General features: G+C 41.5%; 1 protein-coding gene across 2 annotated transcripts in view; it reads left to right on the plus strand.

Moving 5' to 3' along the window:
• Window positions 1-27803, plus strand: part of LOC128643898 (dynamin-2) — a gene marked incomplete at its 5' end in the record, with an annotated part of 254650 nt that overhangs the window by 186466 nt on the left and 40381 nt on the right. For both annotated transcript variants that reach the window (XM_053696670.1, XM_053696671.1), the window contains 2 exon segments: window positions 12479-12643; window positions 27108-27343. In XM_053696670.1, coding sequence (XP_053552645.1) covers window positions 12479-12643; window positions 27108-27343 — 401 coding nt within the window.

The raw sequence follows: 27803 nt of genomic DNA on the forward strand, positions 1-27803 counted from the left end.
CAAGAGGATCACCCACAGCAGAGCTGCTATATAGCTCCTCCCCTCACTGCCATACCCAGTCATTCTCTTGCAACTCTCAACTAAGATGGAGGTCGTAAGAGGACTGTGGTGTTTTATACTCAACATTCCTTTCAAGGGGCAGACCTTATTCGGGCCTGGCTTGAAGGAAATTATTGCTGACATTACTGGAGGCAAGGGTCATACCCTTCCTCAGGACAGGGCCAAATCAAAGGCCAAACAGTCTAATTTTCGTGCCTTTCGAAATTTTAAGGCAGGAGCAGCATCAACTTCCTCCGCTTCAAAACAAGAGGGAACTGTTGCTCATTCCAGACAGGCCTGGAAACCTAACCAGTCCTGGAACAAGGGCAAGCAGGCCAGAAAGCCTGCTGCTGCCCCCAAGACAGCATGAAGGAACGGCCCCCTATCTGGAAACGGATCTAGTGGGGGGCAGACTTTCTCTCTTCGCCCAGGCGTGGGCAGGAGATGTTCAGGATCCCTGGGCGTTGGAGATCATATCTCAGGGATATCTTCTGGACTTCAAAGCTTCTCCTCCACAAGGGAGATTTCATCTTTCAAGGTTATCAGCAAACCAGATAAAGAAAGAGGCATTCCTAAGCTGTGTGCAAAACCTCCTAGTAATGGGAGTGATCCATCCAGTTCCACGGACAGAACAAGGACAGGGATTTTATTCAAATCTGTTTGTGGTTCCCAAGAAAGAGGGAACCTTCAGACCAATCTTGGATCTAAAGATCTTAAACAAATTCCTCAGAGTTCCATCATTCAAAATGGAAACTATTCGGACCATCCTACCCATGATCCAAGAGGGTCAGTAGATGACTACAGTGGACTTGAAGGATGCCTACCTTCACATACCGATTCACAAAGATCATCATCGGTTCCTAAGGTTTGCCTTTCTAGACAGGCATTACCAATTTGTAGCTCTTCCCTTCGGGTTGGCCACTGCCCCGAGAATTTTTACAAAGGTTCTAGGCTCACTTCTGGCGGTTCTAAGACCGCGAGGCATAGTGGTGGCTCCGTATCTAGATGACATCCTGATACAGGCGTCAAGCTTTCAAATTGCCAAGTCTCATACAGAGATAGTTCTGGCATTTCTGAGGTCGCATGGGTGGAAAGTGAACGTGGAAAAGAGCTCTCTATCACCACTCACAAGAGTCTCCTTCCTAGGGACTCTTATAGATTCTGTAGAGGTGAAAATTTACCTGACGGAGTCCAGGTTATCAAAACTTCTAAATGCTTGCCGTGTCCTTCATTCCATTCCACGCCCGTCAGTGGCTCAGTGCATGGAAGTAATCGGCTTAATGGTAGCGGCAATGGACATAGTGCCATTTGCGCGCCTGCATCTCAGACCGCTGCAATTATGCATGCTAAGTCAGTGGAATGGGGATTACTCAGATTTGTCCCCTCTACTAAATCTGGATCAAGAGACCAGAGATTCTCTTCTCTGGTGGCTTTCTCGGGTCCATCTGTCCAAGGGTATGACCTTTCGCAGGCCAGATTGGACGATTGTAACAACAGATGCCAGCCTTCTAGGTTGGGGCGCAGTCTGGAACTCCCTGAAGGCTCAGGGATCGTGGACTCAGGAGGAGAAACTCCTCCCAATAAATATTCTGGAGTTAAGAGCAATATTCAATGCTCTTCTAGCTTGGCCTCAGCTAGCAACACTGAGGTTCATCAGATTTCAGTCGGACAACATCACGACTGCGACTTACATCAACCATCAAGGGGGAACCAGGAGTTCCCTAGCGATGTTAGAAGTCTCAAAGATAATTCGCTGGGCAGAGTCTCACTCTTGCCACCTGTCAGCAATCCACATCCCAAGCGTAGAGAACTGGGAGGCGGATTTTCTAAGTCGTCAGACTTTTCATCCGGGGGAGTGGGAACTCCATCCGGAGGTGTTTGCTCAACTGGTCCATCGTTGGGGCAAACCAGAACTGGATCTCATGGCGTCTCGCCAGAACGCCAAGCTTCCTTGTTACGGATCCAGGTCCAGGGACCCGGGAGCAACGCTGATAGATGCTCTAGCAGCTCCTTGGTTCTTCAACCTGGCCTATGTGTTTCCACCGTTTCCTCTGCTCCCTCGAATGATTGCCAAAATCAAACAGGAGAGAGCATCGGTGATTCTGATAGCGCCTGCGTGGCCACGCAGGACCTGGTATGCAGACCTAGTGGACATGTCATCTCTTCCACCATGGACTCTGCCTCTGAGGCAGGACCTTCTAATACAAGGTCCTTTCAATCATCCAAATCTAATGTCTCTGAGACTGACTGCATGGAGATTGAACGCTTGATTCTATCAAGGCGTGGCTTCTCCGAGTCAGTCATTGATACCTTAATACAGGCTCGGAAGCCTGTCACCAGGAAAATCTACCATAAGATATGGCGTAAATATCTTTATTGGTGTGAATCCAAGAGTTACTCATGGAGTAAGGTTAGGATTCCTAGGATATTGTCCTTTCTCCAAGAGGGTTTGGACAAAGGCTTATCAGCTAGTTCTTTAAAAGGACAGATCTCTGCTCTGTCTATTCTTTTACACAAGCGTCTGGCAGAAGTTCCAGACGTCCAGGCATTTTGTCAGGCATTAGTTAGGATTAAGCCTGTGTTTAAAACTGTTGCTCCCCCGTGGAGCTTAAACTTGGTTCTTAAAGTTCTTCAGGGAGTTCCGTTTGAACCCCTTCATTCCATTGATATTAAACTTTTATATTGGAAAGTTCTGTTTTTGATGGCTATTTCCTCGGCTCGAAGAGTCTCTGAGTTATCTGCCTTACATTGTGATTCTCCTTATCTGATTTTTCATTCAGACAAGGTAGTTCTGATTACCAAACCTGGGTTTTTACATAAGGTGGTTTCTAACAGGAATATCAATCAAGAGATTGTTGTTCCATCATTGTGTCCTAATCCTTCTTCAAAGAAGGAACGTCTTTTGCATAATCTGGACATAGTCCGTGCCTTGAAGTTTTACTTACAGGCTACTAAAGATTTTCGTCAAACATCTGCCCTGTTTGTCGTTTACTCTGGAAAGAGGAGAGGTCAAAAAGCTTCGACAACCTCTCTCTCCTTTTGGCTTCACGGCATAATACGCTTAGCCTATGAGACTGCTGGACAGCAGCCCCCTGAAAGGATTACAGCTCATTCTACTAGAGCTGTGGCTTCCACCTGGGCCTTTAAAAATGAGGCCTCTGTTGAACAGATTTGCAAGGCTGCGACTTGGTCTTCGCTTCACACCTTTTCCAAATTTTACAAATTTGATACTTTTGCTTCTTCGGAGGCTGTTTTTGGGAGACAGGTTCTACAGGCAGTGGTTCCTTCCGTTTAAGTTCCTGCCTTGTCCCTCCCATCATCCGTGTACTTTAGCTTTGGTATTGGTATCCCACAAGTAATGGATGATCCGTGGACTGGATACACTTAACAAGAGAAAACATAATTTATGCTTACCTGATAAATTTATTTCTCTTGTAGTGTATCCAGTCCACGGCCCGCCCTGTCCTTTTCAGGCAGGTCTAAATTTTAATTAAACTACAGTCACCACTGCACCCTATGCTTTCTCCTTTCTCGTCTTGTTTCGGTCGAATGACTGGATATGGCAGTGAGGGGAGGAGCAATATAGCAGCTCTGCTGTGGGTGATCCTCTTGCAACTTCCTGTTGGGAAGGAGAATATCCCACAAGTAATGGATGATCCGTGGACTTGGATACACTACAAGAGAAATAAATTTATCAGGTAAGCATAAATTATGTTTTTATCTTGGAAAGTTCTGTTTTTGATAGCTATTTCCTCGGCTCGTAGAGTCTCAGAGTTACCTGCCTTACAATGTGATTCTCCTTATCTGATCTTCCATGCGGATAAGGTAATCCTGCGTTCCAAACTTGGGTTTTTACCTAAGGTGGTATCTAATAAGAATATCAATCAAGAGATTGTTGTTCCATCTTTGTGTCCTAATCCTTCTTCAAAGAAGGAACGTCTTACACAATCTGGACGTGGTTCCTGCTTTAAAGTTTTACTTACAAGCTACTAAAGATTTTCGTCAAACATCTGCTTTGTTTGTTATCTACTCTGGACAGAGGAGAGGTCAAAAGGCTTCGGCAACCTCTCTTTCTTTTTGGCTAAGAAGCATAATCCGCTTAGCCTATGAGACTGCTCCAGAAAGGATTACAGCTCATTCTACTATAGCTGTGGCTTCCACATGGGCCTTTTAAAATGAGGCTTCTGTTGAACAGATTTGCAAGGCGGCGATTGGTCTTCGCTTCATACTTTTTCAAAATTCTACAAATTTGATACTTTTGCTTCTTCGGAGACTATTTTTGGGAGAAAGGTTTTACAGGCAGTGGTACCTTCCGTTTAAGTACCTGCCTTGTCCCTCCCTTCATCCGTGTACTTTAGCTTTGGTATTGGTATCCCACAAGTAATGGATGATCCGTGAACTGGATACACCTTACAAGAGAAAACATAATTTATGCTTACCTGATAAATTTATTTCTCTTGTGGTGTATCCAGTCCACGGCCCGCCCTGTCATTTTAAGGCAGGTATTTTTTAACTTTAAACTACAGTCACCACTGCACCTTATGGTTTCTCCTTTCTCTGCTTGTTTTCGGTCAAATGACTGGATATGGCAGTTAGGGGAGGAGCTATATAGACATCTCTGCTGTGGGTGTCCTCTTGCAACTTCCTGTTGGGAATGAGAATATCCCACAAGTAATGGATGATTTGTGGACTGGATACACCACAAGAGAAATAAATTTATCAGGTAAGCATAAATTGTTTTCTCTGAAGCTGACTGCTTGGAGATTGAACGTTTAATTTTATCCAAGCGGCGCTTTTCTGACTCGGTCATAGAGACCATGATTCAGGCTCGTAAACCTGTAACTAGAAAGATATGGTGTAAATATCTATATTGGTGCGAGTCCAAGGGCTACTCCTGGAGTAGAGTCAGGATTCCTAGAATATTGTCTTTTCTCCAAGAGGGTTTGGAAAAAGAATTATCGACAAGTTCCCTAAAGGGTCAAATTTCTGCTTTAACTAGTTTGTTACACAAGCGTCTGGCAGATGTTCCAGATGTGCAATTCTTTTGTCAGGCCTGTATTCAAGCCAGTTACTCCTCCATGGAGTCTTAATTTGGTTCTAAGAGTTATTCAAGGGGCTCCATTTGAGCCTATGCATTCCTTAGATATTAAGTTGTTATCTTGGAAAGTTTTATTTCTTGTTGCTATTTCTTCTGCTCGCAGAGTATCAGAGCTTTCGGCATTGCAGTACGAATCCCCTTACCTTATATTTCATTCAGATAAGGTAGTTTTACGTACTAAATTAGGATTTCTTCCTAAAGTTGTTTCTGATCGGAACATTAATCAGGAGATTGTTGTTCCTTCCTTGTGTCCTAATCCTACTTCTCAGAAGGAGCGGCTTCTGCACAATTTGGACGTGTCCGTGTCTTAAAGTTTTACCTGCATGCGTCTGAGGATTTTCATCAGTCTTCTGCTTGCTTTGTGGTTTTCTCAGGAAAACATAGGGGACAGAAAGCTACAGCTACTTCTCTTTTTTTTTTTTTTTTGCTGAAGAGTATCATATGTTTTGCATAAGAGACTGCTGGACAGCAGCCTCTAGAGAGAGTTACGGCTCATTCCACGAGGGCTGTTGCTACCTCATGGGCATTCAAAAATGAAGCTTTTGTGGAACAGATTTGCAAGGCTGCAACTTGGTCCTCTCTTTACACTTTTTCAAAATTCTACAAATTTGACACTTCTGCCTCGGCTGAGGCCTCCTTTGGGAGAAAGGTTCTTCAAGCAGTGGTGCCTTCCGTTTAGGTTCCCTGTCTTGTCCCTCCCATATAATCATCCCGTACTCTAGCTTGGGTATTGATTCCCAATAGTAATTAAGATGATCCGTGGACTCATTGTGTCATTAAAAAGAAAATTTATCCTTACCTGATAAATTTCTTTTTCTTCTGTTAAGTGTGATCAGTCCACGGGTCATCATTACTTCTGGGATATTACTCCTCCCCAACAGGAAGTGCAAGAGGATTCACCCAGCAGAGCTGCATATAGCTCCTCCCCTCTACGTCACTCCCAGTCATTCTCTTGCACCCAACGACTAGATAGGATGTGTGAGAGGACTATGGTGATTATACTTAGTTTTATATCTTCAATCAAAAGTTTGTTATTTTAAAATAGCACCGGAGTGTGTTATTACCTCTCTGGCAGAGTTTGAAGAAGAATCTACCAGAGTTTTGCTATGATTTTAGCCGGAGTAGTTAAGATCATATTGCTGTTCTCGGCCATCTGAGGAGTGAGGTAAACTTCAGATCAGGGGACAGCGGGCAGATGAATCTGCATAGAGGTATGTAGCAGTTTTTATTTTCTGACAATGAAATTGATGAGAAAATCCTGCCATACCGATATAATGTCATGTATGTATACTTTACACTTCAGTATTCTGGGGAATGGTACTTCACTAGAATTACACTGTAAGAAATATATAAAGCTGTTTAATAACTAGAGATTATGTTTAACGTTTTTGCTGGAATGTAAAATCGTTTTCATTTGCTGAGGTACTGTGTGAATAAATGTTTGGGCACTATTTTTCCACTTGGCAGTTGCTTAATCTGTTTTTCTGACAGTTTCTGTTCTCCCTCACTGCTGTGTGTGAGGGGGAGGGGCCGTTTTTTGGCGCTTTTACTATGCATCAAATATTTCAGTCAGCAACTCATTGTATTCCCTGCATGATCCGGTTCATCTCTACAGAGCTCAGGGGTCTTCAAAACTTATTTTGAGGGAGGTAATTTCTCTCAGCAGAGCTGTGAGAATTATAGTTTGACTGAGATAAAAAACGTTTATTCTGTAATTTGTTTCCTGCTTTCAGAATTTATCTTTGCTAATGGGATTAAACCTTTGCTAAAGTTGTGTTGTTTACAAGGATTGAGGCTATAACTGTTTCAATTTATTAATTTTCAACTGTCATAGATCTTCTGTGCTTCTTAAAGGCACAGTACGTTTTAATATTATTCTAATTGAATTGTATTTCCAAGTTGCAAGTTTATTTGCTAGTGTGTTAAACATGTCTGACTCAGAGGATGATACCTGTGTCATTTGTTGCAATGCCAAAGTGGAGCCCAATAGAAATTTATGTACTAACTGTATTGATGCTACTTTAAATAAAAGTCAATCTGTACAAATTGAACAAATTTCACCAAACAACGAGGGGAGAGTTATGCCGACTAACTCGCCTCACGTGTCAGTACCTACATCTCCCGCTCAGAGGGAGGTGCGTGATATTGTAGCGCCGAGTACATCTGGGCGGCCATTACAAATCACATTACAGGATATGGCTACTGTTATGACTGAGGTATTGGCTAAATTACCAGAACTAAGAGGTAAGCGTGATCACTCTGGGGTGAGAACAGAGTGCGCTGATAATATTAGGGCCATGTCAGACACTGCGTCACAGGTGGCAGAACATGAGGACGGAGAACTTCATTCTGTGGGTGACGGTTCTGATCCAAACAGACTGGATTCAGATATTTCAAATTTTAAATTTAAACTGGAAAACCTCCGTGTATTACTAGGGGAGGTGTTAGCGGCTCTGAATGATTGTAACACAGTTGCAATACCAGAGAAAATGTGTAGGTTGGATAAATATTTTGCGGTACCGACGAGTACTGAGGTTTTTCCTATACCTAAGAGACTTACTGAAATTGTTACTAAGGAGTGGGATAGACCCGGTGTGCCGTTCTCACCCCCTCCGATATTTAGAAAAATGTTTCCAATAGACGCCACCACAAGGGACTTATGGCAAACGGTCCCTAAGGTGGAGGGAGCAGTTTCTACCTTAGCTAAGCGTACCACTATCCCGGTGGAGGATAGCTGTGCTTTTTCAGATCCAATGGATAAAAAGTTAGAGGGTTACCTTAAGAAAATGTTTGTTCAACAAGGTTTTATATTGCAACCCCTTGCATGCATTGCGCCGATCATGGCTGCAGCGGCATTCTGGATTGAGTCTCTGGAAGAGAACATTGGTTCAGCTACTCTGGACGACATTACGGACAGGCTTAGGGTCCTTAAACTAGCTAATTCATTCATTTCGGAGGCCGTAGTACATCTTACTAAACTTACGGCGAAGAATTCAGGATTCGCCATTCAGGCACGCAGGGCGCTGTGGCTAAAATCCTGGTCAGCTGATGTTACTTCTAAGTCTAAATTGCTTAATATACCTTTCAAAGGGCAGACCTTATTCGGGCCCGGGTTGAAAGAGATTATCGCTGACATTACAGGAGGTAAAGGCCATGCCCTGCCTCAGGACAAAGCCAAAGCCAAGACTAGACAGTCTAATTTTCGTTCCTTTCGTAATTTCAAAGCAGGAGCAGCATCAACTTCCTCTGCACCAAAACAGGAAGGAGCTGTTGCTCGCTACAGACAAGGCTGGAAACCTAACCAGTCCTGGAACAAGGGCAAGCAGACTAGGAAACCTGCTGCTGCCCCTAAAACAGCATGAATTGAGGGCCCCCGATCCGGGATCGGATCTAGTGGGGGGCAGACTTTCTCTCTTCGCCCAGGCTTGGGCAAGAGATGTTCAGGATCCCTGGGCGCTAAAGATAATATCTCAGGGATACCTTCTGGACTTCAAATACTCTCCTCCAAGAGAGAGATTTCATCTGTCAAGATTGTCAACAATCCAGACAAAGAAAGAGGCGTTTCTACGCTGCGTACAAGAGCTCTTGTTAATGGGAGTAATCCATCCAGTTCCACGATCGGAACAGGGACAGGGGTTTTACTCAAATCTGTTTGTGGTTCCCAAAAAAGAGGGAACTTTCAGACCAATCCTGGACTTAAAGATCCTAAACAAATTCCTAAGAGTTCCATCGTTCAAGATGGAGACTATTCGGACAATTTTACCTATGATCCAAGAGGGTCAATACATGACCACTGTAGATTTAAAAGATGCTTACCTTCACATACCGATTCACAAAGATCATTATCGGTACCTAAGGTTTGCCTTCCTAGACAGGCATTACCAGTTTGTGGCTCTTCCATTCGGATTGGCTACAGCTCCAAGAATCTTCACAAAGGTTCTGGGTGCTCTTCTGGCGGTACTAAGACCGCGGGGAATCTCGGTAGCTCCATACCTAGACGACATTCTGATACAAGCTTCAAGCTTTCAAACTGCCAAGTCTCATACAGAGTTAGTGCTGGCATTTCTAAGGTCACATGGATGGAAGGTGAACGAAAAGAAAAGTTCACTCGTTCCACTCACAAGAGTTCCCTTCCTGGGGACTCTTATAGATTCTGTAGAAATGAAGATTTACCTGACAGAGGACAGGCTAACAAGACTTCAAAGTGCTTGCCGCACCCTTCATTCCATTCAACACCCGTCAGTGGCTCAATGCATGGAGGTAATCGGCTTAATGGTAGCGGCAATGGACATAGTACCCTTTGCACGCTTACACCTCAGACCACTGCAACTGTGCATGCTAAGTCAGTGGAATGGGGATTACTCAGACTTATCCCCTTCTCTGAATCTGGATCAAGAGACCAGAAATTCTCTTCTATGGTGGCTTTCTCGGCCACATCTGTCCAGGGGGATGCCATTCAGCAGACCAGACTGGACAATTGTAACAACAGACGCCAGCCTTCTAGGTTGGGGTGCCGTCTGGAATTCTCTGAAGGCTCAGGGACAATGGAGTCAGGAGGAGAGTCTCCTGCCAATAAACATTCTGGAATTGAGAGCAGTTCTCAATGCCCTCCTGGCTTGGCCCCAGTTGACAACTCGGGGGTTCATCAGGTTTCAGTCGGACAACATCACGACTGTAGCTTACATCAACCATCAGGGAGGGACAAGAAGCTCCCTAGCTATGATGGAAGTATCAAAGATAATTTGCTGGGCAGAGTCTCACTCTTGCCACCTGTCAGCAATCCACATCCCGGGAGTGGAGAACTGGGAGGCGGATTTCTTAAGTCGTCAGACTTTTCATCCGGGGGAGTGGGAACTTCATCCGGAGGTCTTTGCCCAAATACTTCGACGTTGGGGCAAACCAGAGATAGATCTCATGGCGTCTCGACAGAACGCCAAGCTTCCTCGTTACGGGTCCAGATCCAGGGATCCAGGAGCAGTCCTGATAGATGCTCTGACAGCACCTTGGGACTTCAGGATGGCTTACGTGTTTCCACCCTTCCCGTTGCTTCCTCGATTGATTGCCAGAATCAAACAAGAGAGAGCATCAGTGATTCTAATAGCACCTGCGTGGCCACGCAGGACTTGGTATGCAGACCTGGTGGACATGTCATACTGTCCACCTTGGTCTCTACCTCTGAAACAGGACCTTCTGATACAGGGTCCCTTCAAACATCAAAATCTAACTTCTCTGAAGCTGACTGCTTGGAAATTGAACGCTTGATTTTATCAAGACGTGGATTTTCTGAGTCAGTTATTGATACCTTAATACAGGCTAGGAAACCTGTTACCAGAAAGATTTACCATAAGATATGGCGTAAATACCTATATTGGTGTGAATCCAAAGGTTACTCTTGGAGTAAGGTTAGGATTCCTAGGATATTGTCTTTTCTACAAGAAGGTTTAGAAAAGGGTTTATCTGCTAGTTCATTAAAGGGACAGATCTCAGCGCTGTCCATTCTGTTACACAAACGTCTGTCAGAAGTTCCTGACGTCCAGGCTTTTTGTCAGGCTTTGGCCAGGATTAAGCCTGTGTTTAAAACTGTTGCTCCACCATGGAGTTTAAACCTTGTTCTTAATGTTTTACAGGGCGTTCCGTTTGAACCCCTTCATTCCATTGATATAAAGTTGTTATCTTGGAAAGTTCTATTTTTAATGGCTATTTCCTCGGCTCGAAGAGTCTCTGAATTATCAGCCTTACATTGTGATTCTCCTTATTTGATTTTTCATTCGGATAAGGTAGTCCTGCGTACTAAACCTGGGTTCTTACCTAAGGTAGTTACTAACAGGAATATCAATCAAGAGATTGTTGTTCCTTCTTTATGCCCAAATCCTTCTTCAAAGAAGGAACGTCTACTGCACAACCTGGATGTAGTCCGTGCTCTAAAATTTTACTTACAGGCAACTAAGGAATTTCGACAAACGTCTTCTCTGTTTGTCATTTACTCTGGGCAGAGGAGAGGTCAAAAAGCTTCCGCTACCTCTCTTTCTTTTTGGCTTCGTAGCATAATTCGTTTAGCTTATGAGACTGCTGGACAGCAGCCTCCTGAAAGAATTGCAGCTCATTCTACTAGAGCTGTGGCTTCCACTTGGGCCTTCAAGAATGAGGCCTCTGTTGAACAGATTTGCAAGGCTGCAACTTGGTCTTCGCTTCATACTTTTTCCAAATTTTACAAATTTGACACTTTTGCTTCATCGGAGGCTATTTTTGGGAGAAAGGTTCTTCAGGCAGTGGTTCCTTCTGTATAAAGAGCCTGCCTATCCCTCCCGTCATCCGTGTACTTTTGCTTTGGTATTGGTATCCCAGAAGTAATGATGACCCGTGGACTGATCACACTTAACAGAAGAAAACATAATTTATGCTTACCTGATAAATTCCTTTCTTCTGTAGTGTGATCAGTCCACGGCCCGCCCTGTTTTTAAGGCAGGTAAATATTTTTTAATTTATACTCCAGTCACCACTTCACCCTTGGCTTTTCCTTTCTCGTTGGTCCTTGGTCGAATGACTGGGAGTGACGTAGAGGGGAGGAGCTATATGCAGCTCTGCTGGGTGAATCCTCTTGCACTTCCTGTTGGGGAGGAGTAATATCCCAGAAGTAATGATGACCCGTGGACTGATCACACTACAGAAGAAAGGAATTTATCAGGTAAGCATAAATTATGTTTTTGACACGATGAGTCCACGGCCCGCCCTGGTTTTGATAGACAGTTCGTGGGTTATTATAAATTTCAAACACCTCTGCACCTTGTTACTTCCTTTCTCTCCTTTACTTCGGTCGAATGACTGGGTGGGGAGGGAAGGGAGGTGATATTTAACAGCTTTGCTGTGGTGCTCTTTGCCGCCTCCTGCAAAGCAGGAGTGGTATTAATTAATATGATCCGTGGACTCATCGCGTCAAAAAAGAAATAAATTTATCAGGCAAGCATAATTTTTCTTTTTACATTTTTTTTTCTAATTTTCTTCTGTTATCAAATTTGCTTCATTCTCATGGTATTCTTTGTAGAATAAGATACCTAGGTAGGTGTCAGGAGCACTGAATGGCAGGAAATAGTGCTGCCACCTGGTGTTCTTGCAAATGGATAACATTCTTGCAAAACTGCTGCCAAATAATGCTCCAGACACGTGCATGCTCCTGCTTTTGAACAAAAGATACCAAAAGAGCAAAGAAAATTTGATTATAGAAGTAAATTAGAAAGTTGTTTAAAATTGCATGCTCTATCCGAAGCATGAAAGAAAAATTTTGGGTTTTAATTTACAATTTAAGATGAGTGATAACCCTTCTTCTGTATTGGTTAATTGCAGGCAGAAAATGATGATGATGTTCAGGAAAACACCTTTTCCATGGACCCACAGCTGGAGAGGCAGGTGGAGACCATTCGAAACCTAGTGGACTCCTACATGGGAATTGTCAACAAGTCAATTCGAGATCTTATGCCAAAGACCATAATGCACCTTATGATTAACAATGTAAGTAATCCTCTATTAACTATTGTCTTCATCTTTATACAAAAATGTTACAAAGAAGTAAGTAAATTTGTTTTTACATGGAATCTTTAGTTTCAGTGAACCTTGTAAAAAATGTTAAAGGGACACTGAACCCAATTTTTTTCTTTTGTGATTCAGACAGAGCATGCAGTTTTAATCAACTTTCTAATTTACTCCTATTATCAATTTTCCTTTGTTCTCTTGCTATCTTTATTTGAAAAAGAAGGCATCTAAGCTTTTTTTTTTTTTGTTCAGGACCCTGGGCAGCACTTGTTTATTGGTGGGTGAATTTATTCACCAATCAGCAAGAACAACACAGGTTTTTCACCAAAAATGGGCCGGCATCTAAACTTACATTCTTGCATTTCAAATAAAGATACCAAGAGAATGAAGAAAATTTGATAATAGGAGTAAATTAGAAAGTTGCTTAAAATTGCATGCTCTATCTGAATCACGAAAGAAAAAAATTGGGTTCAGTGTCCCTTTTAAGAAGTTATGGTAAAAACTTTATCATTACTTTTTTTTAACATCATTTATTATTTCAAGTAAAAGAAGGAACTGCTATGTTGGTTTGGTAGGAAGGAGATACAACCTTCATTTTATCCCATTTGTCCCTTATCTGTTATAACTACAGGTAAATTACAAGGCCAAAGTAAGGCTGGTTGTAGAAACTGGACGTCTTAGGAGCGCTAAAACCATCTGATTATAAATCGTTGGACAAGCAGCAAGGATGGTCTGTTCACCATGAGGCAGACCAGTGTTTTCTATGTAATTTCCACTGTCTCCTTTTTTTAATTCAGTTTATTGAACTGCCAATTCCCCCTACGTCTGTCAGAATAATATAGACTGTGAGGAAAATGTCATAAGTATATGATCAAGTTATGTTATACAGAGTTCAAACTCTGTGAAACAGGCAAATGGTACCACTAGTGCTTGGTAAGCTTCATAGAAGTACAAAAAAGTACACTGTTTAAGAAAAGAAAGAATAAGGAGCCACATTCTTTTGTGTATCATTTTAGAATAAGAAATGTTGTTGGCATATGTATAAAATGGCATTTCTTTCATGTAATTGGCAAGAGTCCATGAGCTAGTGACGTATGGGACATACAATCCTACCAGAAGGGGCAAAGTTTCCCAAACCTCAAAATGCCTATAAATACACCCCTCACCACACCCACAATTCAGTTTTACAAACTTTGCCTCCTATGGAGGTGGTGAAGTAAGTTTGTGCTAAGATTTCTACGTTGACATGCACTTCTCAGCATTTTGAAGCCTGATTCCTCTCAGAGTACAGCGAATATCAGAGGGATGTGAAGAGTATCACCTATTGAATGCAATAGTCTTCCTAACACAGGGATCTATTTCATAGGTTCTCTGTTATCGGTCGTAGAGATTCATCTCCTACCTCCCTTTTCAGATCGACGATATACTCTCATATACCATTACCTCTACTGATAACTGTTTCAGTACTGGTTTGGCTATCTGCTTTATGTGGATGGGTGTCTTTTCGGTAAGTATGTTTTTTATTTCTTAAGACACCCCAGCTATGGTTTGGCACTTTATGCATTTTATATAAAGTTCTAAATATATGTATTGTACTTATATTTGCCATGAGTCAGGTTCATGTATTTCCGTGTGCAGACTGTCAGTTTCATATTTGGGGAAAATAAACATTTTAAGAAATATTTTTTCTTACCTGGGGTTTAGTCTTTTTTTCAGATTGACTATATTTTTCTTGCAAATTGCGGGCAGTACTAGGCCCGCGGGTGCGCCGAATGCTAGACTTTATTGCGTCATTCTTGGCGAGAGACTTTTTTGGCGCGAAAGTACGTCTGTTGACGCTAGTTCGTTATTTCCGGCGTCGTAGTTGACGCCGAGTCCTTACACAGGGTTTCGTCGTTAGTAACGCAAGTGTGTCATTTCCGGATGTTGTTGGCGCCAAAAAAATTTCAGTCATGTTGTGTTTTCTCAGTTTCTTCAGATGTGGGGTCTTCCAGAGATAGATCTAATGGCCTCTCATCTAAACAAGAAACTTCCCAGATACCTGTCCAGGTCCAGGGATGTTCAGGCGGAAGCAGTGGATGCGCTGACACTTCCTTGGTGTTATCATCCTGCTTACATTTTCCCGCCTCTAGTTCTTCTTCCAAGAGTGATCTCCAAAATCATCATGGAACAATCGTTTGGGTTGCTGGTGGCTCCAGCATGGCCACACAGGTTTTGGTATGCGGATCTTGTTCGGATGTCCAGTTGCCAACCTTGGCCACTTCCATTAAGGCCGGACCTTCTATCTCAAGGCCCGTTTTTCCATTAGGATCTCAAATCATTATATTTGAAGGCATGGAAATTGAACGCTTAGTGCTAAGTCATAGAGGTTTCTCTGACTCAGTGATTAATACTGTGTTGCAAGCTCTTAAATCTGTCTCTAGAAAGATTTATTATCGAGTTTGGAATCCTTACATTTCATGGTGTTCTTCTCATAAATTCTCTTGGCATTCTTTTAGAATTCCTAGAATTTTACAGTTTCTTCAGGATGGTTTGGATAAGGGTTTGTCTGCAAGTTATTTGAAGGGACAAATCTCTGCCCTTTCTGTTTTATTTCACAGAAAGATTGCTAAACTTCCTGATATTCACTGTTTTGTACAGGCTTTAGTTCGTATTAAGCCTGTCATTAAATCAATTTCTCCTCCTTGGAGTCTTAATTTGGTTTTGAAGGCGTTAGTCTCCTCCATTTGAGCCTATGCATTCTTTGGACATTAAACTTCTTTCTTGGAAAAGTGTTGTTCCTTTTGGCTATCTCTTCTGCTAGAAGAGTTTCTGAGCTATCTGCTCTTTCTTGTGAATCTCCTTTTTCTGATTTTTCATCAGGATAAGGCGGTTTTGTGGACTTCATTTAAATTTTTACCTAACATTAGTAGAGAAATTGTTGTCCCTTCCTTGTGTCCTAATCCTAGGAATTCTTTGGAAAGATCCTTGCATTCTTTGGATGTGGTAAGAGCTTTGAAATATTATGATAAAGCTACTAAAGATTTCAGGAAGACTTCTAGTCTATGTGTTATATTTTCTGGTCTTTGGAAAGTTCAGAAGGCTTCTGCTATTTCCTTGGCTTCTTGGTTAAAGCTTTTAATTCTTCAAGCTTATTTGGAGTTGGGTCAGACCCCGCCTCAGAGAATTACAGCTCATTCTACCAGATCAGTTTCCATTTCGTGGGCTTTTAAGAATGAAGCTTCAGTTGATGAGATTTGCAAAGCGGCAACCTGGTCCTCTTTGCATACATTTACAAAATTATACCGTTTTGATGTATCTGCTTCTTCAGAAGCAGTTTTTGGTAGAAAAGTTCTTCAGGCAGCTTTCATCAAAGTTTCAGTTTGATTCTTCTGATATTTTAAGGAATGGAATAGGCCTGGTACTTCTTTTATTCCTTCTTTAAAAAATCATATCCTTTGCCAGCAGTTAGATTGGAATTTTGGGAAAAGATCACCAAAGTTGATGGGGCTATTTTTACTCTTGCTAAACGTACTACTATTCCTATGGAAGATGGTACTTCCTTTAAAGATCCTTTAGATAGGAAACTTGAATCTTATGTAAGGAAAGCCTATTTGTATTCTTGTCATCTTCTCAGGCCTGCAATTTCTTTGGCTGATGTTGCAGCTGCATCAATTGTTTGGTTGGAAAGTTTAGCGCAACAGGAAATGGATCCTGATTTGTCTAGCATTGTTCGCTTGCTTCAACATGCTAATCATTTTATTTGTGATTGCCATTTTTGATATCATCAAAATTGATGTTAGATCCATGTCTTTAGCTATTTTAGCTAGAAGAGCTTTGTGGCTTAAATCTTGGAATGCTGATATGACATCTAAGTCTAGATTACTATCTCTTTCTTTCCAAGGTAATAATTTATTTGGTTCTCAGTTGGATTCTATTATTTCAACTGTTACTGGGGGAAGGGAGTTTTTTTGCCTAGGATAAAAAACCTAAGGGTAAATTTAAGGCTTCTAATCGTTCTCGTTCCTTTCGTCAAAATACGGAACAAAAACCTAATCCTTCCCCCAAGGAAACTGTTTCCAATTGGAAGCCTTCCTCAAATTGGAATAAATCCAAGCCTTTTAAGAAACCAAAGTCAGCCCCTAAGTCCGCATGAAGGTGTGGCCCTCATTCCAGCTCAGGTGGTAGGGGGCAGATTAAGGTTTTTCAAAGATGTTTGGGCAAATTCTGTCCAAAATCAATGGATTCAGAGCATTGTCTCTCAGGGGTACCGAATAGGATTCAGAGTAAGACCTCTTGTGAGAAGATTTTCTCTCTCACGCGTCCCAGTAAATCCAGTAAAAGCTCAGGCTTTCCTGAAGTGTGTTTCAGACCTGGAGGTTTCGTGGGTAATCATGCTGGTTCCTTTTCAGGAATAAGGTCTGGGGTTTTATTCAAATCTATTCATTGTCCCAAAGAAGGAAAATTTATTCAGACCAGTTCTGGATCTGAAAGTTTTGAATCGTTATGTAAGACTGCCAACTTTCAAGATGGTGACTATAAGGACTATTCTGCCTTTTGTTCAGCAAGGACATTATATGTCTACAATAGACTTGCAGGATGCTTAACTTCATATTCCGATTCATCCAGAACATTATCAGTTCCTGAGATTCTCTTTTCTAGACATTACCAATTTGTTGCTCTAACATTTGGCCTAGCAACAGCTCCAAGAATCTTTTCAAAGGTTCTGGGTGCCCTACTCTCTGTAATCAGAGAACAGGGTATTGCGGTGTTTCCTTATTTGGACGATATCTTGGTACTAGCTCAGTCTTTACGTTCTGCAGAATCTCACACGAATCAACTAGTGTCGTTTCTTCAAAAACATGGTTGGAGGATCAATTTACCAAAAAGTTTCTCGATTCCTCAGACAAGGGTCACCTTTTTAGGTTTTCAGATAGATTCAGTGTCCATGACTCTGTCTCTAACAGACAAGAGACGTTTGAAATTGGTTGCAGCATGTCGGCACCTTCAGTCTCAGTCATTCCCTTCAGTGGCTATGTGCATGGAAGTTTTAGGCCTCATGACTGCAGCATTGGACGTGATTCCTTTTGCTTGTTTTCACATGAGACCTCTCCAGCTTTGTATGCTGAATCAATGGTGCCGGGATTATACAAAGATATCACAATTAATATCCTTAAATCCCAATGTTCGACACTCTCTGACGTGGTGGATAAATCACCAGTGTTTAATTCAAGGGGCCTCTTTTGTTCGGCTAATCTGGACTGTGATCACAACAGATGCGAGTCTTTCAGGTTGGGGAGCTTTCTGGGGATCTCTGACAGCACAAGGGGTTTGGAAATCTCAAGAGGCGAGATTACCAATCAATATTTTAGAACTCCGTGCAATTCTCAGAGCTCTTCAGTTTTGGCCTCTGTTGAAGAGAGAACCGTTCATTTGTTTTCAGACAGCCAATATTACAACGGTGGCATATATCAATCATCAGGGTGGGACTCACAGTCCCCAAGCTATGAAAGAAGTATCTCGGATACTTGTTTGGGCGGAATCCAGCTCCTGTCTAATTTCTGCGGTTCATATCCCAGGTGTAGACAATTGGGAGGCGGATTATCTCAGCCGTCAGACTTTACATCCAAGGGAGTGGTCTCTTCATCCGGATGTGTTTTCTCAGATTGTTCAGATGTGGGGTCTTCCAGAAATAGATCTGATGGCTTCTCATCTAAACAGGAAACTTCCCAGATACCTGTCCAGGGATTTTCAGGCGGAAGCAGTGGATGCGCTGACACTTCCTTGGTGTTATCAACCTGCTTATATCTTCCCGCCTCTAGCTCTTCTTCCAAGAGTGATTTCCAAAATCATCATGGAACAATCATTTGTGTTGCTGTTGGCTCCAGTATAGCCCCACAGGTTTTGCTATTTCGGATCTTGTTCGGATGTCCAGTTGCCAACCTTGGCCACTTCCGTTAAGGCCGGACCTGTCTCAAGGTCCGTTTTTTCATCAGGATCTCGAATCATTAAATTTGAAGGTATGGAAATTGAATGCTTAGTGCTAAGTCATAGAGGTTTCTATGACTCAGTAATTGATACTATGTTACAAGCTCGTAAATCTGTCTCTAGGAAGATTTATTATCGAGTTTGGAAGACTTACATTTCATGGTGTTCTTCTCATAAATTCTCTTGTTATTTTTTTAGAATTCCTAGAATTTTACAGTTTCTTCAGGATGGTTTGGATAAAGGTTTGTCTGCAAGTACTTTGAAGTGACAAATCTCTGCTCTTTCTGTTTTATTTCACAGAAAGATTGCTACTCTTCCTGATATTCACTGTTTTGTACAGGCTTTATTTCGTATTAAGCCTGTCATTAAATCAATCCTCCTTGGAGTCTTAATTTGGTTTTGAGGGTGTTTTAGGCTCCTCCATTTGAGCCTATGCACTCTTTGGACATTAAACTACTTAATTGGAAAGTGTTGTTCCTTTTGACCATCTCTTCTGATAGAATAGTTTCTGAGCTTTCTACTTTCTTGTGAATCTCCTTTTCTGATTTTTCATCAGGATAAGGCGTTTTTACGGACTTCATTTAAGTTCTTACCTAAGGTTGTGAATTCTAACAACATTAGTAGAGAATTTGTTGTCCCTTCCTTGTGTCCTAATCCTAAGAATTCTTTGGAAAAATCCTTACATTCTTTGAATGTGGTAAGAGCTTTGAAATATTATGTTGAAGCTACTAAAGATTTCAGAAAGACTTCTAGTCTATTTGTTATATTCTCTGGTTCTAGGAAAGGTCAGAAGGCTTCTATGGCTTCTATTTCCTTGGCTTCTTGGTTAAAGCTTTGGATTCTTCAAGCTTATTTATAGTCGGGTCAGGCCCCGCCTCAGAGAATTACAGCTCATTCTACTAGATCAGTCTCCACTTCGTGGGCTTTTAAGAATGAAGCTTCAGTTGATCAGATTTGCAAAGCGGCAACTTGGTCCTCTTTGCATACATAAACTAAATTCTACCGTTTTGATGTGTTTGCTTCTTCGGAAGCAGTTTTTGGTAGAAAAGTTCTTCAGGCAGCTGTTTCAGTTTGATTCTTCTGCTGATGTTTTAAGTTTTTCTTTTTTTCATGAGAATAACTTATATTTTGGGTTGTGGATTAATTTTTCAGCATATGGCTGTTTATTTTTATCCCTCCCTCTCTAGTCACTCTTGCATGGAGTTCCACATCTTTGGTATTTGATATCCCATACGTCACTAGCTCATGGACTCTTGCCAATTACATGAAAGAAAACATAATTTATGTAAGAATTTACCTGATAAATTAATTTCTTTCATATTGGCAAGAGTCCATGAGGACCACCCTTTTTATGGTGGCTATGATTTTTTTGTATAAAGCACAATTTCCAGATTCCTTTGTTGATGCTTTTTACTCCTTTCTGTATCACCCCACTACTTGGCTATAAGTTAAACTGAATTGTGGATGTGGTGAGGGGTGTATTTATAGGCATTTTGAAGTTTGGGAAACTTTGCCCGTCCTGGTAGGATTGTATATCCCATACGTCACTAGCTCATGGACTCTTTCCAATATGAAAGAAATTAATTTATCAGGTAAGTTCTTACATAAATTATGTTTTTGTTCAGCAAGGGCATTATATGTCCACAATAGACTTACAGGATGCATATCTTCATATTCCGATTCATCCAGATCATTATCAGTTTCTGAGATTCTCTTTTCTAGACAAGTATAACCAATTTGTCGTTCTTCCTTTTGACCTAGCGACAGCTCCAAGAATCTTTTCAAAGGTTCTCGGTGCCCTACTCTCTGTAATCAGAGAACGGGGTATTGCGTTGTTTCCTTATTTGGACGATATCTTGGTACTAGCTCAGTCTTTACATTCTGCAGAATCTCGCACATATCAACAAGTGATGTTTCTTCGAAGACATGGTTGGAGGATCAATTTACCAAAAAGTTCTTTGATTCCTCAGACAAGGGTTACCTTTTTAGGTTTCCAGATAGATTCAGTGTCCTTGACCTCTGTCTCTAACAGACAAGAGACAATTAAAATTGGTTTCAGCTATGGACGAATCTCTGTTGTATCATTTACCTTCAATAAAAAAATAGTTTTTCAAAATAAAAATAATTGGTTTCAGCTTGTCGGAACCTTCAGTCTCAATCATTCCCTTCAGTAGCTATGTGCATGGATATTTTCCTCTCTAGCTTTGTATGCTAAACCAATGGTGTAGGGATTATACAAAGATAACACAATTAATATCCTTAAATCCCAATGTTAGACTATCTCTGACTTGGTGGTTAGATCACCATCGTATAGTTCTAGGGGCGTCTTTTGTTCGTCCAACCTGGACTGCGAGTACAACAGATGCAAGTCTTTCAGGTTGGGGAGCTGTCTGGGGATCTCTGACAGCACAAGGGGTTTGGAAATCTCAAGAGGCGAGATAACCAATCAATATTTTGGAACTCCGTGCGATTTTCAGTGCTCTTCAGGTTTGGCCTCCATTGAAGAGAGAACCGTTCATTTGTTTTCAGACAGACAATATCACAACTGTGGCATATGTCAATCATCAGGGTGGGACTCACAGTCCCCAAGCTATGAAAGAAGTATCTCTGATACTTGCTTGGGCGGAATTCAGCTCCTGTCTAATTTTTGCGGTTCATATCCCAGGTATAGACAATTGGGAAGCGGATTATCTCAGCCGTCAGACTTTACATCCGGGGGAGTGGTCCCTCCATCCAGATGTGTTTTCTCAGATTGTTCAGATGTGGGATCTTCCAGAAATAGATCTGATGGCTTCTCATCTAATCAAGAAACTTCCCAGGTACTTGTCCAGGTGTGAAAAATCTCATATCTACTGTTTCTGAAATCTTTCCAGCTCTCCCACCTTAAATTAAGTGTAAAAGGTCAGTTCAGAATTCAGTGCTATGCCTTCTGAGACTAGGGATAATCCTGTTGTGTCTTCAGAAGGAGAAGTTTCTTCTGGTTATGAGGAATCTTCTTCTAATGTTGAACCTGATTCAATTCCTGTCTAGTTTCTACAGTTCATATTCCAGAAGTGAACAGCTGGGAAGCAGATTTGCTCAGTCATCAGTCCCTTAATACAGGTGAATGGTCTCTTCAACAACATATGTACAATCAGATTATGAATCTTTGGTGTCTCCCAGAGATAGATCTGATAGCTTCTCATTTGAACAACAAACTTGTATGCTCTGGAAGCTCAGGGTTCATTTCAGCTTGCTTTTCGGTTTCCTTCTCTGTTTTTTCTTCCCAGAGTGATTTCCGAGATAAGGCTAGAAAAATACTCTTTAATCTTGATTGCCCCACCTTGGCTTTGCAGGATTTGGTATGCAGATTTGGTTCAGATATCCAGTTGTCCTCTTTGGCCTTTTCCACTTCGACCAGACCTTCTGTCTCAAGGTGTGTTTATCCATCTGGATCCCAAATCTCTAAGCTTGACGGCATTGAGATTGAACAGTTCTTAAGCATAGAGGTTACTCAGATTCTGTGATTGTAACTTTAATCCTGACTCGTAAGACTGTGACTAGAAATATTTATCATAAGGTCTGGAAGGCTTTTTATTTCTTGGTGAATAGATCATGTTTTTTTTTCTGGTATTCTTTTAGAATTCCTAGAATTTTGCAGTTCTTACAGGATGGTTTAAAGAAGTGCCTATCTGCCAGTTCTCTGAAAGGGCAGATTTCTGTTCTTTTTGTATCTATCAGATTTCTGTACAACATCTTTCCTCCCTGGGAGTGATAGTTCCAGTGAAAGAACAGGGTCTCTGGTTCTACTCCAACCTATGTTTGGTTCCCAAAAAAGAGGGAACTTTCCGTCCCATTCTTGACTTGAAGTGTCTAAACAAGTTTCTCAAAGTTCTTCCTTTAGTACAAGAGAATCACATGACAACCATAGACCTAAAGGATGCGTATCTTCATGTTCCTATTCACAGGGACCATCACAGATTCCTGAGATTTCCCTTTCTAAAGAAACATTTCCAGTTTGTGGCCCTTCCATTTGGTCTAGCCACGGCTCCCAGAATTTTTTCAAAGGTTCTGTGGGCTCTATTGGCAGTGATCCGTTCTCGTGGAATTGCTGTGGCACCCTACCTGGACGACATATTGGTTCAGGCGCCATCTTTTCAACAAGCAAAATCTCACACAGAGATATTGTTGTCTTTTCTTCGTTCCCACTGATGGAATGTGAATCTGGAAAAAAGCTCCCTTTCCCCTGCTACAAGAGTAGTGTTCTTAGGGATCATAATAGTTTGTCTATTGATGAATATTTTTCTGACAGAGGTCAGGAAAAACAAAATCATTTCCTTTTGCCTCTCTCTTCAGGCTACTGCTCATCCTTCATTGGCTTAATGTATGGAGGTTATCAGTATTAAGGTGGCTTCCATGGACATCATTCCTTTTGCTCGATTCCATTTGAGAGCTCTCCAGTTGTGCATGCTCGGACAATGGAATGGCGACCATGTGGATCTACCTCAGAGAATAGAGTTAGTTCAGTCGTCAAGGGATTATCTCCTTTGGTGGATTTCTCAGGAACATCTGTCTCAGGGCACATGCTTTCGGAGACCTTCCTGGGTAATCGTGACCACGGACGCCAGCCTGCTGGACTGTGGAAGAGTCTGGAACTCATTAAAAGCTCAGGGCTTTTGGAATCGGGAGGAGTCTGTTTTTCCCATCAACATCTTGGAGTTGAGGGCGATTTACAATGCTCTATTGGCTTTGTCTCAGTTATCCTTAGCCTAGTTTATCAGGTTTTAGTCAGACAACATAACCTCTGTGGTTTACATCAATCACCAGGGAGGTACTCGGAATTCCTTAGCCATGAAGGAGGTTACTCGGATTCTTCAGTGGGCAGAGACCCACAATTGCTGTCTGCCATCCACATTCCAGGAGTAGACAACTGGGAAGCGGATTTTCTGAACAGACAGACTTTTCATCCCGGAGAGTGGGAACTCCATCTTGAGGTGTTTTCAAGCTTCGTCCTCAAATTGGGGGTGCCAGAGTTAGATCTGATGGCGTCCCGTCAACGCCAAGCTTCCAAGGTACGGTTCAAGGTCGAGATCCGCAGGCCATTCTGATAGATGCTCTGGCGGTTCCTTGGGTTTTCAGGTTGGCATACCTGTTTCCTCTGTTTGTTCTTTTTCCACAAGTCATTGCTCATAACATACAGGAGAGGGCGTCTGTGATTCTAATGGCCCCTGCGTGGCCTCGCAGGATCTGGTTTGCAGACCTAGTGGAGCTGTCATCACTCCCACTTTGGAGACTGCCTCTGAGGAAGGACCTCCTGATTCAGGGTCCCTTCCTTCATCCAAATCTCGTTTCTCTGAAGCGAACTGCTTGGAGATTGAACGCTTAATTCTGTCTAAGCGTGGTTTTTCTGAGTCGGTCATTGAGACCATGATTCAGGTTTGCAAGCCTGTTACTAGAAAGATTTACCATAAGATATGGCGTAAATATCTTGTGTGAATCCAAGGGCTACTCTTGGAGTAGAATTAGAATTCCTAGAATTTTATCTTTTCTTCAGGAAGGTCTGGATAAGGGATTGTCAGTCAGTACCCTGCAGGGTGAGATTTCTGCTTTATCAGTTTTACTACATAAACGTTTGGCTGATGTGCCAGATGTGCAATCTTTTTGTCAGTCCTTGGTCAAAATCAGGCCTGTCTTTAAGTCTGTTGTTCCTCCTTGGAGCCTTAACCTTGTTCTTAAAGTTTTACAGCTGGCTCCGTTTGAGCCGTTGCATTCCATAGACATTAAGTTGTTATCTTGGAAGGTTTTGTTTCTTTTTGCTATCTCGTCTGCTCGAAGAGTCTCGGAACTCTCAGCTCTGCAGTGTGATTCCCCTTATCTTGTTTTTCATGCCGATAAGGCAGTTCTTCGTACTAAGTTAAATTTCCTTCCTAAGGTTGTTTCTAATGGAAATATCAATCAGTAAATTGTTGTTCCCTCCCTTTGTCCTAATCCTTCTTCCAAAGAATGTTTGTTACATAATTTGGATGTTGTACGTGCTCTTAAATTCTACTTACAGGTGACTAAGGATTTTCGCCAGTCCTCTGCCCTCTTTGTCTGTTTCTCTGGGAAACGTAAAGGTCAGAATGCTACTGATACTACTCTTTCTTTTTGGTTACAAAGTATTATTCGTTTGGCTTAAGAGACTGCTGAAGAGCAGCCTCCTGAGAGAATGACGGCTCATTCCACAAGAGCTGTTTCCTCTTCTTGGGCTTTAAAAAATGAAGTTTCTGTGGAACAAATTTGCAAGGCTGCAACTTGTTCTCTACAAACTTTTTCCAAATTTTATATTTTTGCCTCGGCTGAGGGTGTATTTTTGGGAAAAAGGTTCTTAAAGCGGTGGCGCCTTATGTTTAGGACTGCCTGTCTTGTCCCTCCCTATTTATCTGTGTCCTCTAGCTTGGTTATTGGTTCCCAACAGTAATTACTCAAGCCGTGGACTCATCATATCTTAGGAAAGAAAAGTCCACGGCCCCACCCTTTATTTTAAGACCGTTGTTCTTTTGACTATACACCTTCTGTTACTCCTTTTACTCCATTTTCCTTCGGTCGAATGACTGGAGGTTGTAGGTAACGGAGTGATACTTAGCAGTTTAACTGTGGTGCTCTTTGCCTCCTCCTGCTGGCCAGGAGTGATATTCCCAACAGTAATTACTCAAGCCGTGGACTCACCATATCAGGAAAGAAATACATTTTTCAGGTAAGCATAAATTTTGTTTTTTAGTGAAAAAAGATGTTTATTAAATCCCACCCTTTGTGTCTCATTACTCGTGGACTCCACAGGTTGAGTATTAATTCCCAGGAGTAATGGATTGTGGATTCTTACCACCTGTATAAAAGGAAACCTAATTTATTCTTACCTTTATAAATTAATTTTCTTCATAAATGGAAAGAGTCCACAGCTGCATTCATTACTTTTGGGAATTTAGAACCTGGCCACCAGGAGGAGGCAAAGACACCCAAGCCAAAGGCTTAAATACTCCTCCCACTTCCCTCATCCACCAGTCATTCTTTGCCTTTCGTCCCAGGAGGTTGGCAGAGAAGTGTCAGAAGATTACCAAGTAGTCTCTTATTGAGGGTAGTACTCTTCGGCATGGGAGTGGAGTTTTAAGTAGTCCTGTCAGCCTCTCAGTGAGAGCATGGATGAAAGTTAGAGTCCGGAGATGCAGGGAGAGTCTTCCTGCGAAACCATCCCAACTCATATTAACAGCTCCACAAGCAAACAGCGTTGATGAGTTTCGCTGCCATGGCAGAGGCGACGCTACTATCTGTCACACTTCAAGGGCCGTGTTCCTGCTCCACGGCGTAGATTCCGGTAAGATCATTTAATTTTACTTTCATCATGGATGTATTGTAATTTCAACCGTTTATCTCATCTGAGAGGGGCTACAACCTTTTCGGGGATAACTTTTACATAGAGTCTCAGTGACTAGGATTTAATCCACTTTAAGAAGTGTATAAAATGAATAAATAAAATATTTTTAAAAATACATAATAAAAATGTGTATTGTTTAATTGCATTAAAAATTGTAACAGCTGTATTAAAAAAAAAAAATTCGTATTGAAATAATGCAGGGAAAAAAACTATTTAAGGTACTCAGTAGAAATGATAATAAAGCTACACTGCACATGCAAAGAACTTTGTGAAATTAAGCTAGTGGGCACTTGGGTTCCAGTAGGTGAAGTGAAGATAGAGAACAGCATTAAGGCCTAGATTGAGCCAAGTGAATGAGTGGTCCATAAAAGATTACATAGAAAACACATCTCTCCTTCTAAAGAAATAAGGGTGTTTTTTTTTTTTCTTTCTTTAGCTTTTATGGAATCTAGTTTGTTCATTTATCTAGTGGTGCTACACCGCTACAGTGAAAATGACAGTGAAAACTGTACTAAATTACAGCCATGCGTGTAGTTCCATCTAATTATTTTTGAAGTGTCACATTGCAAGTTAAAGGGACAGTCTAGTCAAAATTAAGCTTTTATGATTCAGATAGGGCATGCAATTTTAAACACTGTTCCAAATCACATTTGCTTTGTTGAAAGCTAAACCTAGGTACGCTCATATGCAAATTCCTAAGCCCTTGAAGGACACCTCTTACCTCAGTGAATTTTGACAGTTGTTTACAGCTAGACAGTGCTAGTTCATGTGTTTCATATAGATAAACATTGTGCACTGAAATGCACAAATGCAAGTCTGTGAAAAAAAAACTGCTATAAGGGGGCAGTTTGCAGAGGCTTAGATACAAGGTTATCACTGAGGAAAAAAAAAATATTAATATAACCGTGTGGGCTATGCAAAACTAGGGAATGGGTAATAAAGGGATCTATCTTCTGGAGTAGATTGTCCCTTTTAAGATATGAGATTTAATTTATAATAATAATTTCAGCAGTGCTCCAATTACCTGTGATAAATTAGTTTATATTAATGTGTCTTAATACTCTCTTCTTCTTTTGTACATTGCAGGCAAAAGAATTCATCCACTCAGAGCTTTTAGCTTATATCTATTCCTCTTCCGATCAAAACAGCCTGATGGAAGAGTCTGCAGACCTGGCTCAGCGACGGGACGAAATGCTCAGGATGTATCATGCACTGAAAGAGGCTTTGAACATAATTGGTGATTTAAGTACAAGCACTATTACCACGCCTGTACCACCACCTGTGGATGACACGTGGCTGCAAAATACTAACAGTGGGCACAGGTGAGATTAAATAGCTAACACATCAAAAATGTGAACAAGGAATGGTGCCACATAGTAGTGGGCAAAGCCATGAGTTGTTATGTCTTTTTTTTTTTATATATTTTAAAGAATCACAGACCAAAAAAAATGTTGTATATTAAAAGAATTGTAATCATTGGAATGAGTCATAGAAAAAAATAATCTTTCCCTCCTAAGATAGGGAGAGTCCACGGCTTCATTCCTTACTGTAGGGAAATACAACACCTGGCCAACAAGAGGAGGAAAAGACGCCCCAGCCAAAGGCTTAAATATCCCTCCCACTTCCTCATTACCCCAGTCATTCTTTGCCTTTCGTCACGTTAGTTGGTGGCAGAGAAGTGTCAGAAGATTCTGAGAGTCCTGAAAAAGGGTATCTGACCTTCGAGATATGACTGGAGTTTTAAGTAGTCATGTCAACCTCTCAGTGAGTGTATTGATGAAA

This window comes from Bombina bombina, unplaced genomic scaffold (genome assembly GCF_027579735.1).
Source record: "Bombina bombina isolate aBomBom1 unplaced genomic scaffold, aBomBom1.pri scaffold_487, whole genome shotgun sequence".
Taxonomy (NCBI): domain Eukaryota; kingdom Metazoa; phylum Chordata; class Amphibia; order Anura; family Bombinatoridae; genus Bombina; species Bombina bombina.